At 41.9% G+C, this 16,660-nt stretch overlaps 1 protein-coding gene across 2 annotated transcripts in view; it reads left to right on the forward strand.

Moving 5' to 3' along the window:
* Window positions 1-585: 585 nt before the first annotated feature.
* The window catches only part of disc1 (DISC1 scaffold protein), a 37,451-nt gene continuing 21,376 nt past the window's right edge, over window positions 586-16,660 (forward strand). The window contains exons 1-9 of one of the 2 annotated variants that reach the window (XR_006361872.1): window positions 586-1,210; window positions 5,554-6,431; window positions 6,892-6,961; window positions 8,393-8,549; window positions 9,288-9,381; window positions 9,651-9,883; window positions 12,728-12,782; window positions 14,164-14,266; window positions 14,441-14,629. Coding sequence is in view for 1 of the 2 variants with exons in the window: in XM_044046054.1 (XP_043901989.1) it covers window positions 1,150-1,210; window positions 5,554-6,431; window positions 6,892-6,961; window positions 8,393-8,549; window positions 9,288-9,381; window positions 9,651-9,883; window positions 12,728-12,782; window positions 14,164-14,266; window positions 14,441-14,629 (1,840 nt within the window). In the remaining variant the exon portion in view is untranslated. The remainder of the gene's footprint in view (window positions 1,211-5,553; window positions 6,432-6,891; window positions 6,962-8,392; window positions 8,550-9,287; window positions 9,382-9,650; window positions 9,884-12,727; window positions 12,783-14,163; window positions 14,267-14,440; window positions 14,630-16,660) is intronic. The other variant, XM_044046054.1, reaches the window with a different exon arrangement.

Below are 16,660 nucleotides of genomic sequence, written 5' to 3' on the forward strand. Positions count from 1 at the left end.
GTAGAAGACAGCAATTAAACATTACGGACACCAACTGTCATAAAACATCACCAACCATCTCACCAAATATTATTGTCATAATGTATCTTTCAGAATATCCATTCAATATGAGTGATGCCACAGTGAGTATACTTATACTGCAAGTCCCCACAGAGATTTGACATGTTTGGCACAGAGGTGAAAGCCTTCTTTTATTCCTCAATTTGCTCTTTTTTTATGATTTTACCACAATCATTTTATGACAACTTAAGGACAATTGACAATGGATTTACTTTATTTACTATGCTGTCTTTCGTGTGGAAAAGCACATGTTCTAGTTTTAATTAATAATGTTTATGTTTAAAATGTTGAACGTTCAAATTACTTCTTAACAGTTACGTTTACCATCACGTAGTATTCATTTCTATCCAGTTATAAAGGTGCATGAATCCAGCAACAGAGCTGAAATCACATGTGAACAGTGTTCCAGGGTTTTCAGTGATGTGTTTGCTGTGCAGTCAGTGCTGCAGTGAGCAGCAGCAGCAGCAGCAGCAGCCACATTCACACAGACTGTGCCTGACTGACTGACTGAGTGACTGCATGCTGTGGTTATGAGGCGGTCTGAAGGAGCCTGAAGGAGTCAAATTCCTGAACACGTAGGAAGGAGCTCGATCCTCACGCTGACGCACGACACAGGGCGCAGCGACTAACGGATTACTGACCAACTGTTGGACGTGACACAGATTTATCTCTCAGCTGTCGAACACTTTCTTCGTTTTACTCCATTTTTTTCTCACTTCTTCCAACAAACACGAGCATGCCATGAAGAAGACCATCCTTTTCTCTCGTCACTGTCTCCGTCTCATCTGAAGCTGCTCCTTATCCACTGCGTAAGAGAGAGATGTGACAATCTGGCGAATTCAGTTTAAAACTTTTCATTTCACCAGGAGACGTTTTAGTATGCGTAAAGGAGCGCGCGCGTAAAAGCCGGTGTCGGGGGGGAAACAAACAACAGCCCGAATTCACTTTTCCACCACGGAAATGAAATCAGCCCCAGCAGCAGTGCCTGCATGGCCTCACTTCTGCTAAAAACATGGTCGATGTAAATCAGTGAAGCACCGGGATCTGACATCTTTGACTTGAAGTGGCTCCTGACACTTGGATGGGAAGATGTTTGCTGGGCTGATGGGGCTGGAGTGTCACAACAACCCTCTGCGACACGTCACTGAAGGTAAATAATGATATCTGTGTGAGAGAGAACATCACATTCACCCGACCAGTGTCTATGTGTCTGATGCAGAAAGAGCCATAACTACAGACAGACACCGAGACACACTGAAGTAGTGTTGAAAAGTAATTCTTTACTCTCCAAATGTTAAATAATCAAGTATGCCAAGAGATTCCTAAACCCTGATTTATAGAATTACACATCAGCTGTTGAAAAACACTGATATCAAGTATGTTTATACTCTATGTGTTCAAATTCACTCTGTATTTGGATTATTTTTACACTTTTGACAGTATTTGGTGAACGGCAAACTCTTGGACCTACAGTATATGTAGACCAACACCTGTGTTGGTACCAAATGTGCGTTATAAAATGTAGTGTATTGTACTTTAACTGTATATTTAAATGAATATACAAAGACAATATGTAGATGATAGAACAATGGCTTATTGGGAAATTTGTTCAAGGGGGTCTCGCATGTGAGCAGCGGACACAGAGTGGATCTAATTATTGTATCACACACACAGTACCATGCTGCTGTGCATTGTGTTGCTTTGTGTCGCTGAATAACATCTTTAAGGGTTCCCTGCCCTCAGGTCACACAGGTCAAAGGCTTCCACCAGGCACCGTTATGGTGGTGAGATACAGTGATGTACTGAAAGTGATATACATATGATGAAAAACTTTGCCCCCTCTCTGAATATTATGTAGAATGTGTGAGTGATGCTGACATGTTTTGTCTGGTGATCTTGCACAAAGCTGCATGTTCCACATTCTTTGGAATCTAGTAAAGTTTGTCTGTAGGCAGACGTACCCTCTATAAGACACACATAATGCACTTATTGTCAGTTCTTCGATAGAATTAATACGTGTTCTTTCCCCAAAATGTATGTGTGGCAGTTTTTTAAAAAAAAGACAAGTAGTTTCACAGTCATAGATGGTTTCCTGCATTTTAATATACATTTTTAGCATTTTCATGTAAAAAGGAAAAAGAAACCTTTTTATTCTGAACACTTCCCTATTTCTAGCTCTGTGCTCAGTCACATTGGTGAAGTGCCTCTCTGGAGGCTGCTGACATGCACATGTGTATTTGTGAGCTTGTTCCTCAAACATTTGTGTTTTTTAACGGTACCCTCTGCATTCCTCTGTAGCACTTGAAGCAACCAATGGGCTGCAGTGTTGAACCTAAAGCGGGCGTCTCTTTAATCTGGCAAAGTAAATAATCTTGCCCTCTCTCTCTGGCTGAGATTCTCTCAGTCTTCGGGGCGGCATTTCTATCACACTGGCAATGAGTTACACTGTGAAAGGTTCTGATGTTTCGAGTGGGATCGTGAGGTCCTCTGTGTTAAACCACTGGTTCTTGGCCTGTTCATTATTTGCAGCACAAAGCCTGACAGGAAGTGACATACCTCATGATTCATGACACACACACACACACATTCAATGGAACTGAGGAATTTCCTTTCCCCCTAAACTGAGAGGATCTGTCTGTGTGCATATGAAGCATGGTGAGGACACAGTGGCATTTTCTATCATGGAGTCCCTTCTCTTTACAGCTGCTGGACTCGTCTCTCAGTTACTGTAGAACGGACTGTATCATCTTGACGACACCAGGTGGTGGACGGTGTGCACTTGTACCCACCGAGAGTGTTGGGTTTCTTAAAACTGGTTATGGAACAGTGACCACGTCTGCAGAGAAACACTAATGGAGCTGTAACCTGATCTTAAGTGTGGTGGTCTCAGTGGAGAGAGAGAGAGAGAGGACTTTCACTGGAGACTGTCCTCTGCTCAGCACACAAAGACTGTTGCCCCTTTTTTGTAGAGCAACACCCCCAATGTTACTCTCACAATCCCTCTTTCCCATCATCCGAACATCCCCACTCTCCCTTAAGTGCTGTTTTTAATGCGTCTTCCTTTCCGGTCACATGGAATGCTCTAGGCATGACATCATTGGGGGGGTCATGGGGGGGTTGAGCTGTAGTGGCTTTGTAGTGGTCATTGTTTGTATGGTGCCCCATGTCCCGGTCTTGATTTGGACATATTTGTAAAGGATGACTATGAATATCATAGCAGTATAATATCTTGTTTTTATGTATAGATTTCTGTGAATGATTGATTGTGTTGCTACATTTTGAAATATCTAATAATATCTAACAAGGTTTTTCAGTGACAGTAAAACTGTCCTTAGTTTCTGTGTAAATAACTCAATTTTGATTCAGAACAATCATTGTGAAGATATTTAATCAAATCCTTACAAATACAATGGGGTCAGATTTGCATTTAGGGTTAGAAGGCGAAGTCATTTAGTTAAAATGGTTAAGGTGAACTGTAGAGAAACAAATATGTGTGTGTATATGTGTCTTTATTGAGTTGTGAGGATGAATTTTGGCTCAAAACTGTTGCCGTGAGGACATTTTAGCAGATCCTCACAATTTCAAAGGGCAGTTTGAGTATGGATGCACTGATATTCAGCGTTGGTAACAGTCGAAATCAATGGATCTGGTCATGGAAAAGGAAAAACTTAAATGCTATCACTATCACATAAATGCTTCACTTGTCACAGGCTGCAAAGACACACGCACCACGACGTCACATGATCAGAATGTTGAGTAGACACGTGCAGTTTTGTAAAAGGAGAGTATTGTACTGATGTCAGTATCTGTAGATACTGAAGTATAGACTGTGATGTCAGTTTTGGGATCAGACACAAAAAATGGTATTTAGCTCTCCCTAGTTTTGAGGGTTAAGACTTGGTTTTAGTGTTCCGAAGCGTTTGAATGCATCATGTCTGTGAGCGTCCTCACAAATGTATGCGTGTGTTTGTATGTGAGCAAGAGAGCGAGAGAGTGGGAAGAGAAAACTGAGAGCCAGTGAAAAAGGGAGCTGCTCAGCTGTACACAAAGAGACTGTTGATCCCCCACATTGCAGCTTGTCTCTTTTTTTCTGAATCCTACACATTATATGTATTAATCATGTGGAGCTGCAGCAGGTGTCCAGCGCTGAGCACAAACAGGTCCTTATCATTCTTCTTCAGACCCAAACACTGTTTACACTCAGCACTTCTGATTGCTTGGGTTGGCCATGCCTCTGTACGGTTAAGTGTATTATTCCATTAGCAGTATCAAAAGTGAGTTTCAGCCGAGTAAGTAGAAGCAAGTTATTTTCAAACCTGACAATAAACTGAGGCTATTTTGACACTGAATCTTGTAGAAAGATGGACTAAAAATGTGTTTACTTGACCAACTTGAATATTTTTCCCCAATTCTAGACCAAAAAGCCGCATTTTTCAACCCTTGTGTTAAGATTTAATGAAATGACAACATGTATAGATGGGAAGGGAGTCACTTATTGCCATTATCACATGACTAGGGTTGAGTCAAAATATCGATTTGGTGATATACTGTATCCGCGTCCTTCCTCATGCAGTACGAGTATCAATACACCAGGGCAAATACTAATATTTTAATTAATAAATGAAGGCAAACAATTGAGGGAAACTTGGGCGGAAGTCACCGGGACAAAAAAGGGGTTAAAAAGTTTACAGTGGGGTAATGGTGGAGAAAGCTACGTTCAGAGATGCCCTTATTCTCATTCAATACATAGACTTTATGCGCATTGTCTCCTTGTTTGTGAACAAACAGAGAAAACCTGCACGTTTAACTTTTCACGGATGTTTTGTATTCTTCAGTTTGACAGATATGGTGATGTGCTGCTGTATGATTATCTTGCAATAGACGATTATCACAGAATCGTTGTATCGTGACATTATTGGTATCATCGACCAGTGATTCCCACCTCTTCACGTGACCCTGCAGTGACCGACCATCAAACTTCTTTCAGCTCTCTGTTGATGGTTCTGTGACCTGCTGCACATTTAAATATATTTTGGAACAAAAAAAGCTAAGCTTTCAACATGTACGCCGACTTTAATTTCACTACTGCAGATTACTGTAGGAGTTTACAGTCATATAGCTGTTTTTAATATGCATTCAGATGAGACAAGCGGAAGTTAAAATCTCCTCCTCCATCGAGAGCTGTGACTGTGTGGCTTTGGTATTTCCCAACAGCTGGAGCTAAACCCTGGGAAATGTCACACAGCTGCCTGAGTTGTTTTTTTTTTAATTCAGTCAGCATTAGGCTGCTCGTCTTAACAGCAGTGGTTGGACTGGGTGAAACTGGGTGAGAGTGTGTATTACATTCTTGTGTAATTAGCTCATTTAGCAGGGCATGTTCCTGTGTACAGCATTCATGATTACACAGATAATCCTGTGCACTTCTATGAGCTCACTGTTTACCTTCCTCATGACTGTGTTGTCCAGATTAATGGTTAATCTCTGCATTGACAGGTGGCAGAGCATCAGGGGCAGCTGGCAGCTCTGGCCGTAAGAGGCTCCACAGAAGACCCGGGTACATGAGAGGAGAGCAGTCCAGACTACAGAGCTCTACTCCTGGGCAGGAAGAGGAAGAGGAGCAGGAGGAGGAGGAGGAAGGCAGGACAAAATCTGAACGTCACACTGACCTCAGTGAAGCCACCAGCACTCAAAGGATAAGTCTAACACCTGCTGTCAAAGTGTCCTTAATAAACCAGCAACAGCCTGATATACTCACATGTAGCTCCAGAAAGAGTATCCTCTCCCTTACCCATCCCTTTCTTAATATGGAGTGCAGTGCTGTCAATGGTACATCCAGCCATCATGGACTGTCCTCACTGTCACAGAGTAAACTCAGGTCAAGCCCAAGTCCAGCACTACGGTCCTCACCACAGGACTCGTTTAACTCCAGCTTCAGTTTCATCCAGCAGTCGCTCAACTCTGGCCTGAGAACAAACACAACCACTGCTCCACCAGCTCAGGAAACACAACTAACTCATCAGCCAGCGAAAGATCTTGGTTTATCGCTAACAAAACCAGAAACTGTCTTCTCACGTGATGCCTCTCCTGTCCCGTCGCCGTACTCCTCTGCTCCAGCTAGTCATGCAGAGAGAGAAGAGCCGGTGTTAGGTGGGAGGTTTTGGCGCGAATGTCCGTGGCGTGGCAGGGAGGTTATGTCCGACCTGCCTGACTGTGACTCCCGATCTCTGGACTCAGATACGGCCTCTGCCTCCTCTGTCACCTCAGGCTATGAGAGCGCCACACCTGCGTCCGACCAAGGCTGGGAGAACCTGGTGAAGAAGTACGAGGTTGTGCTGCAGGACTGCCTCCAAAACAGCCGTTCTCACATCAAGGTGGGTGTAAATCCCTCAGTCAAGGAAAATTGGCAGTGGGTGCAAAACAGACTAAAATGTAAACTCAAAACATAAACAGGGTGCAGGCTTTAAATTACATTTCAAATACTGGCTGCAGCATTGTTGCCATCGAAGCTATTTCAATATAACACGGTTATCTCTGATGACGTGTAAAGGTAATTTTTATGACTGAACTATAAATAAATTGAATTTGAGAGACCTTAACATACTAAAACAGGTTAAGTCTCGAAAATGATCAAATGTTAAAGGTAAAAAACCCCATATAGTTATGGTTATGATGAGGTTTTAAACTGCAGACCTAGTCCTCAACTTGCTGACCTCGCTGTCACTTTGAAATGACGGTTATTGCACCCACACGTTTCTTTTTGTTTAGAGAGCATTGCTCTTTGGACTGTTGGGTAATCTGTTCTGTGTTCTGTTCATTGTGTCTCCCGCTCAGATTGAGTCCATGATGTTGAAGCTGCAGAGACTCCAGCAGAAGGCCATTTTGGATGATGACTATGACGCAGGTGAACTAAGACTTTCAGCTGAGCTTTTGGTTCAATAAGTAGGTCATTTCCGATTTTCAGATGATGTGAAAATGAAGCGGAGTAGCACATGAACAACAGTAACTCAAATGTCTCCTTTGGTATTACGCACTTAATCTTTGGAATTCTTCCACTCATTATCAAGAGCATTTATATAATTATCATAGAGTTATTTGTTTGGATAAAGTGAGAATGCATTTTGTACCAGACTAAAACCTGTAGCAGATTAACATATGGCAACTTAGTAGGACATCCTAGCTCTTATTTATACTGAGGTTGCACACAGAATTCGGGTCAGTCATGATTAAATCTTTGTTTTGATGTTGGAATTATGGGAATTCAGCCCTTTGCTGTTATTAGATTTCTTGCTAACTTGATTAGCTGTTAGTTCTGGTTCATACTGAAACGTGTGATAAAGCATGTGAGGGCAAAAGGCTGCACATTCATTGGCGCAGAAGAAATGGTTTGTTGTTTACTGACCACATATTTACTTGACATATGATGAAACCTAAATCTTTGAATCATTCATTGTGGTTTATGTGTGTGTAGTATCGAAAATATTAAACAAGTAATATGATTATTTTCTCTTCTTTGACAATACGTTTGACATTTGACTATTAGTTTTGTAGTCTGTAATAAGCTTGGAGTTTTGAATGGGCTCTGATCTTCTGTCTTTACTTTAAAGTGCAAAACAAATAAGATTTCACTTTATGTTATTAGAGAAACTGTCTTGGGCTTTAAGAACACTGATTCATCATTCACCCTTAGCATTTACCAAATGCTATGCTAATTATGTCCAGGAAAATGTACTTCAAATCCCATTTGACCCAGATATTTCTTCCCCCGTTGGCCTCAGGAAAGTTTATTTTTAAAACAGAATATATTCTGACCCATTTCTTGGCCCTTCTGACAGAAATAAACACCAACATCTGCAGTGGAGTTCATGAGGACCTTGAGCTATTTCTGCCCAATGATTATCGGGGTCAGAGTGAATTGTCAGCTTGTCTGCTTGTCTTTTGATCCTGTGATGCATATTATCAGAAGTCAAACAGAAAACCTGACAGCACATTTCTTGTTTACAGTATTTCGTGGAAGGCTGTTCTCCGGTGTTTCACGAAATGTCGTCAACATGAAATAGGTTATAAGACAGATTTTTCTCCATGCTCAGATTTCTATTATTTTTAGCTTGAACCTTGGAGACTCTTGGCTTGCCAGTTTGCCCTCTTTATGTCCAGTTAGGAGTGATTTAATTATTCAATAAGGAATAATCTATGTCAGTATGTTATTTGAATGTAGGTTACATGGATGTTGTGATCGACACAGTATTTAGTTTTTTGATCCTGGTTGCTACTCCGTTTTTCTTTTGACTGTGTTGCTGCGTACTAAACAGCTTGTGTACGTGTTTGTCTTCAGCCGAACGTTTTGGTAAAAAGCTGGAGGATTTGTGCAGGGAGCGAGGAGATCTGCAGCTGGGTTTACCCTCCCTACAGCCCAGCGTGGCGCTCTTCCTTGATCGACTCAGACAGGTGGTGCACAGCGCCCTCCAGAGGGCAGATCGCAGCCATCGCAGGTCAGTTGCCACACAATGACAGCAATGATGAATCCATACATACAGTGGTGCTTTGTCAACAGTGATGTCACAACTTACACTGATCTCAGAAACAAAACATCACCAAATTCTGTAGTACAATTTGAGTGACTGTGGCTGTTTCAAGTGTTCTTTTTACTCTCCTAAAGGGATCTGATAACTGTATTTAAATGCATGGGATACTTCTAATTAATAAATAATCAATAAAGTAATCATACATTGGGAGAAATTCACCAGATACCCATTAGTACATAGAATAATTAGATTGAAGCCCTAACCTATATTCTCAGATATCACAAAGAAAAACAAACTATAAACAAAAATGTAAAAAATAACTCATTGCACAGCAAAACAAAAAACATGGATGCCAAACATTCTTTCTCTTCCCTCCATTGTAATGTTGTTCAGCGAAACAGTGAGGGAGGGATGTTTAAAATAGCTCTTGAAACAGGAAGGGAATCAGGTGTGGTCTGATCAGAGCGCATCCTGAACAAGTCTAACCTAAAGCTCACACAGCAAAGCTGTTTTTACTCAGTTTGTCGCTGCACACCTGTGTCTCTGCATTTCCCTCATTTACGGCATCATCTGTAGGAATTATTTCCAAGATATGTTTGGGAAATGAATTTAAACTTCATGTTATTTAAAAGGATAAACACTATATATGTTAACTAAAAGGTTAGGAAAATGTTGAAATGTTGAGGTATTGTTGTTGGTTTGCAGAGAGGGTGCAGAGCCTGATGTGGGAGAGAGGTCTGAGTCGTCACAGGGTCCACATCAAAGAGATCGCCTGATGCAAGAGAAACGGACGGTGGAGGTAAATTCAGAGGGTGTTGTGTCATAAGAGTGTCATGAGAGGAATACACAGTGAAGTGTCAATTAATAATATTATAAAACATATTGCTTTTAATTTATAGAGACTTGGTTTTTGTGTGCAGATCTCTTTTTGTAAAGTTTGGCACTGCAACAAGTTATGAATATTAAATATTCTGATAAATGCAGTTTAGTGGTGCCCACTGTGTACTGATACTCCAATTAGATTGCGAGTGAAACTTGAAAATGAACCCCAGGATCATAATGTTGCAGGAGGAGATAGCCAGGCTGCAGCAGAGGCTGGCGGAGCTGAAGGACCGCAGCCGATGTCTGGAGCAGCAGATCCATCAGGAGGAGCAGCAGGGGGTGGTTGAAGAGCTGGAGGGCTCAGTGCTGAGGAGCTGCACCGCGGCTCAGCTCCGTGACATGGGTCGGACCCTGCAGGACCTCATTGCCTCTGAAAACCGCATGCAGATTTCTGTCTCTCTTCCACCTTCCATGCTCAGGTCAGCCTTTACTTATTAACAGAATAAGTGAATACAAAACAAATACTCATACTGTGAAGAGAGGCAAATTCCCACAGACGAAACTAAAGCATTTATTGAAGCTTCCGGGCAAAATTAGTGATTTCTCTCTGTGCTCAGCAGAGTTGAGCACAGCTGAGAGAATGTGCAAATGAATGTGGAAAATGGAAATGTCAAACTGCACTCTGGAGTGTTCTGTGAAGAAACATATTCACACTTAATATATTTGCATTTTGCTCACTGGCTCAACCTGAACGCTGTTGAACTGTGACAGTCATATACATAAACCTCCACTTCACACATATTATATAAACATTTTTACATACATGCATCATACATTTTATGGTTTATATGATGTGTTCTATATGGGTTGCATGGGACTCACTAAATGAAGTGGTTAAGGTCAGGGACACTTTCACAATAAAGTCCCTGATGCTCCTCGGTCATATATAATTCACAGCAGTGTCAGAGAACAGTATGAATTTTAATGTAAGGTTAAGACTTTCAGTACTTTCCTCAATTTATTCACCATAAAAAAATAACTTTTATATAACCAAGGCTTTCTCAATCCTGGTCCTGGGGACCAACTCCAGTCCAAGCCTTGCAGAAGCCTGATAACGACTCATTTATTTGAATCAGGTGTGTTGGATCGAGGAAGGAAACCTTTAAAACAGACAGGGCACTGGGTCCTACTGCCCTTCATGTTTTAGGTGTTTCCCTGCACCAACACACCACAGTCAAACGGTCAGCTCGTCATCAAGCTCTGCAGAAGCCGAGGAACGACTCATTTATTTGAATCAGGTGTATTGGAGCAGGGAAACATCTAAAACGTATCCTGCAGTGAACAGGTGTGACAACTCCTGCAGTACCACTATTCACCACATGGTGCTACTGGAGAGCTGAGAGCGAGTGGCCGGGAGGATGAGGAGTTCTTCCCCAGCATCATGTCACATATTTCCTTATCATTAACTTTGCTCATTTGGAAGAGGATGTCTCATTGCAGAAGTTCTGTTTCACAACTTCTTGCTTTTATTAATCCTCTGGTTAACACAGTGGCATTCAGAATATACACCTTTACAGTATAATTGAGCCATGTTTCAACCAAATTAACATTTCAAATGGTTACGTCGATGACCCAAAGTGTTACACACAGAGGAAGGTGCTCATCTAACTTTGATGACATCTAACTCTTGCACTTTACTGTCGGTATTTTTAGACAAAAAGTGTCTCCCAAGTGAACGTAATCCGTAATCTTAATGAGGAACGACATGTTTGTATGTACCTTACAGTTGAAACAAGAAGCCACAGCCGCAACCTCTTTACCCGCGTTCCCCTGTGCCCTCACATCCTCTTTTCCCTCACACCTGCTTCAACCTGCTTTGAATTTTAATAGTTTTTTTTTTTCTCAGATGCAAAAGATTGCTTTGCATCATTTCCACTGAAGTTAATAGCTTGTGAGGAGACGCAGTGGAAAGCCCGTCTGTCTTGCCACTCGTTAAAGACATGTAAATTGTACTTATCGCCTTCTCGGCGGTGTGACCCACCGTCACTGGCATAATTTGATATTTGACATACTCTCACCCTGACTGGAACACATTTATTCTCACTGCTAATTGAAACTGCGAGCTGAGATTGGATATTCAGCTTCACATCTCCAGGTGGTTTGCTGTGGGTCACCATGTGATGATGGTGTTGCAGTTCCCTTCCCAAAAAACACTGAGTCTTTTTGTTCTCCCTCTGTCTCATATCAAGACACATTCTCTCATGGAAACACTTTTCCAAAACAGCTGCATTCCCCTTAAGAGGGATGTTGTATTACTGATGTTAAGAGAAAGCGTTTTTTACTTTGCCTCGCCATGAACAGCCGCGTGAATAACATGTAAAGGGCAATCTGTTTTTATGACATGAGACAACTGGGACTGTCTCAAGGTGACTGTGTTGTGCATAATGGATGTGATGCTCTTTTCCTCCCATCTCGTAATTGATTTATATCTCTGTCAACAAATAATGTGACCTTAATGGTTTGTCCTGTTTGCATGTTTACATGCGGCACTAGCATCATTATACCACGTTTATACCTGATAGCTCAAATCTACACAGTTAAATAGAAGGAAAACACTTGAATTGATATTTTCCACTGTTGGTGTTGCCATTATTGTAAGAATAATGAAGCTTTTTATTACTTAGTGGCAAAAAATAGTGTTAGCAGGTTCTTTGAAGCTTCATCAATCAATGTTTTTGTCATGAATGGGTTCAAATGTTTGAAAGTCGTCATTCATGACGAAACGACAGCCTGATTTGAGCTGACAACAGATTTGAATCTCCATCTTAATGATTGTGTTCGCCGTTTCACCCTGAAATGGCGGTACTAACACTACTAATATTAAATATTATAGGTCATTGCATGTTGAAGTTCCAAAATTTACAATGGAATGGAAAGGAAAATATGCCTTAGTTGCAGCCGTAGTGTTTTGCTTTTGTGCGCAGAATATCTTTATCAGAGCAGAAAAATGGTCTGATTTGTCCAAATCACAATCAGCCTAAACACAAATGTAATCAAACAGTGGCGCTGTAAGCCTCTTATTCTGTCTGTGCGGTGCTGCTCGATGTGTCTTTTGCGAGGATGAAAACGTATAAAAAAAAACAACACAAACAAAAGAAAAGGCCTCTTTCTTCTCTCCTTTATTGATCTTTGTAGATATTCCCTCACAAAAGTGAAACACATTATTTTCATGCTGGACACACCACTCTGTGGCCTTCTAGTAAAAGGAGGACATTAGTTTTAGCTCTGCACTGTAACATTTTTTTTTTTTTTATCTTTTCCAGGCTCCAGGAGCAGGAGCAGGCATTGAATATGTCCATCAAGGAAGCTACTGCCAAAGTAAGCCACTGTTCCTTTCACCCAATTTGATTCATAAGAGCTGAGCTGAGCCTCAGCATGCCAACGACGATTGAATGTGTGTGAATATCTGATGAGTAGTGAGGCAAAACAGACAGTATGTGTTGTGTGCGGGCTTCACTGTGTTGAATGTGCATACTAAATGTTAAGGTTTGTATTCATGAGCTGATTTCTATTTGACAAGGCAGTGAACTCTCCACGCTTGTAGACTAAGAGTCGGAAACAGCAGGAGATTTTATTTTGAATAACTTTCCCCCCGAAATGCTCCCTAAAAATAATACAGCAGTGTGGAAAAATACACCTTTTTGATTCTTTTTTTTTGCATTCATAAATAAAAATAAGTAACCAAATTATTAAATGTATAAATGTAATGTTTTTGTGACTTTGTCTATGAATATAGGAATATATACGGTTTATAAAGTAGACTTGTGTATATGAATACATATACTCTTTCCACAGGTGTGTCCATTGTTATTTTTGAAATGAACTGCTTTGTTCTTGACTGAAATAACTACCCTGAAAAATGGCACACCTGCTGTGACAAAATGATTTTTGCCGTGAAAGTAGAGCTTTCTCTTTCTCTCTTGACTTTTTCCAAATGGCCAGATGTTTTGAAATCAAATCACAGCGTGTGAGAATTTATATGGTTGAAAAGAACTCCGGAGAAACTTCAGGTTCAATAAAATTACGTTTTCTATCTTTCTGTGGGAAGAAATTCCCCCGGAGATGTTCTGCCATTTGACAGCCTTTGCACAAAACCATGTGCCAGATTCAACAAGAATGTGTGTCAGATATTCCACCTCCATATCATAACCCCTTTGAGTGAAAATAGTTCCTCGAAAGAATGATGCTCATCATGGGGATAGTGTCTGGCCATGGCTCAAAGTGAATACATTAGAAAGAACAGAGGTTTAAAGGGCAGGTTGAGGGCAGATGAGGGCCAGACAGGCTCTATCTGAAGCCATCAAACCTGTGAATGCTACAGATCTCCGGTGCTGCAACCCCGTCAGGCCCGTGACATTCAGGGCCTTTTTCCCTCTCTGACATTCTAATGGCACCAGTTATGGAGATTTCACACGTCTGTCCGCTCAAAAAGAGACATATTTCCTTATTTTTTTAAAGGTTACAGACAAGGAAACACTTAGACGTTGATGCACTGCTGCGTACTCAATGCAGAACGAGCCTGCACGGATGGAAATGAATCTGTAAGGTCTCATAAGAACCAATGTCGAAAAAAGAAAATGAAAGCGGAATTGAGAATGAGCTATGTATCCTGTGGGATCCATGTGTCTGCAAAGGTTTTGTTAGTTACCAACCCCCCTCCACTCCCCCCTCCGCCTCTTCTCCTGCTTCTTTTCCCCAGGTGGTCATGAGTCAGAGGCTGGGAAGCAGCCTAAGGAGGAAAGTCAGTGAGACTGAAACACAGCTTTTGGCGCTGCATGAGGCCAAACTGGCAGCCATTTCAGGTACGCTTCCACTCAACCACACCCCAACACACTGCTGCCCAGATTCCTTGTCTTTTATTTACCTCATTTACTTGACTCACCCGTCATTAGCCTCACTTAATTATGCCAAAATGATTGAGGTGCCCATTAATAGGCAGTGTAAGTTTAATGTCCTGCTGTGGTGTGATGGTGCAGGCAATGACTTCAGCAGTGCTAAGGAGCTGAAGGCTGAGATGAAGGCAGTGTACCAGGAGCGGGACCGGCTGGAGGCTCTGGCCAAGAGGCTACACAGCCTCAGCTCGGGGAGTAGCCAGGAGCTGGCCGGCATGAAGGAGCAGCGGCAGCAGCTCAGGCAGGAGCTGGAGCAGAGGGAGGCCGTGCACGGTGAGTCACTGACGCCAGTCTTCATGAAGATCACATGAATCTTAACAGGGACACTGGATTATCGTCTTCATTACTGTAAAAAGACTATAGTTTAAAAATAAAGGCACCCTTATCTGAACGTACAAGCCATCGCCATTTGCAAATTGATGAATCCCAGGTTTGTGCATCAAATGTTTGCCCTCGTGGTTTTTTGTGAAGGAGGCTATTTCTTATTAGTTGCATCTTTGAAAGGTGCCTCTCTCCCTTTGAATATAAATATCAATGCAAGTATGAAAAATCTGTCAGTGAGGACCTGGCATCAAATCATTTGCCAGTAGGATTGGCAGCTGTTATAAGAGGAGCGGGGAGGAGGGTAAGTGGTGGCTGTGGTGGAGGTGGGAGGGTGTCGGGGAAACGAGCTTTAGATTGTGTGAAGTAGCCAATTATCTCCAAGCCACTCAGTGCAGACATGGTGTATCAGCGGCACTCAGTCTCCAACTAAAAGGAGATGTGAATGTTGCTTAAAGGAGGGGCCTGTGTTTTAGGGTTCAGAGAACGACTGACAGGGTGGGATTGGTTCATCCTCCTGGCGCTGGCAGAGTGATAAATGGATTCTGATGGCACCACCTACAGTGCCACTCTCTTCAGTCCATCAGTCTCACACACACACACACACACACACACACAGGGGAAAAGGAAAATATTGAAGAAACAGGGTCAGAGGATGATGTGAAACATCATTTGCTGCTGCAAATCTCAAACTCTGCAATACAGCCTCTTAGCCTCCACTGTATTATTGAGGACTGTGGTCATTCGTGTCCAGCCATTGTCTTGTCTTGAATGCGCCCTCTCACTGTCACTAGGGGGCACCCTTTCATTTCAAGCATGGTGAGTTGCAACAAGCTTTAGTAGATACCACTTGTTTTCATTCCACCCCATGTAAGAATTTCAGTCACCTGTCTGATATTTATTTGGTGAAGCAGAGTTGTGAACCCTGTCACTTGCTATGAACATCCAGGGACAACATGGCAACCAGCAAAGACATGTTCAAGTTCACATCCCTATTCTTTAAACTAAATACAGTGTCTCACACAGCTCTGGAAACCAATGACATGCAAAATGCTCCAGCTGAACAAAGGGACGAGAGTCAGGTGGGAATCACATTACACATGTGGGAAGATACAGCAAGTTAATGATTGGTTGTGTGGTCTGCTCAAATGCTCCAGTGGGTGCACATAATATGGCATCAGTGCAGTTTCACAATGTGTCGCTGACACTAAGCAAGGGGCTCATTAAATTGTCATCCTTTTTTTTTTGGTTGCAAGGGGCTGGAAACTAAACTGATGGCCCACAAACATCACATTACCATCTCTGTTGCTCGAGGGTATTAGAAATTACTGTCTAATTCAAGTCAAGTTAAGACGACCATCATTTTTCTGAGAACATTATGATGTAAGCGTCAACAGTTCCTTGTTTATGAAAATATCTACTGCCATGACATGATCTCAGTTAATTATTTTATTGACCCCAAACCGTAAATTATAAAAAAACAATCTTAAAAGCAGCATTAGCTTGTTGAGCATGTACTTTGTGGTGTGGAGCTTTTTGGCCTGGGAACCAGTGTGTCCCTAATTGCCACTGGTAAGAGTGGTGATGAATACCAAATCTATTATAGCCCGTGGTCCAATTCCCTGCTGAGAGTATAATTTTGTCCCCCAGAGAGATCTGTAGTAATACTAAATTAACAAATAAATAATTGAAGAGCTGAGTAAGATGAGTAAATGACCCCCAGGAGTGGGGACTTTTAAAAGTGGAGGCAGTGTTCGTGTGTGTGTGTGTGTGTGTGTGTGTGTGTGTATACCCCTTGAATGCAGTTTGCAGGGTGCTATATATTCTGTAGGTCAGTGGGCTATCTGTGATGAACACAGTCAAGTGTTTCATTGCTCCACTTGCACACATTTAATTAAGCCCTTTTGTCGGTCTTTATCACAATCACCACCGTCAGTTCTCTCGTCATACGTGTCCCACTCCAGTGTCATTTCAGTGCAGGTT

Source organism: Solea senegalensis, linkage group LG15, assembly GCF_019176455.1.
Source record: "Solea senegalensis isolate Sse05_10M linkage group LG15, IFAPA_SoseM_1, whole genome shotgun sequence".
Classification (NCBI taxonomy): Eukaryota; Metazoa; Chordata; class Actinopteri; order Pleuronectiformes; family Soleidae; genus Solea; species Solea senegalensis.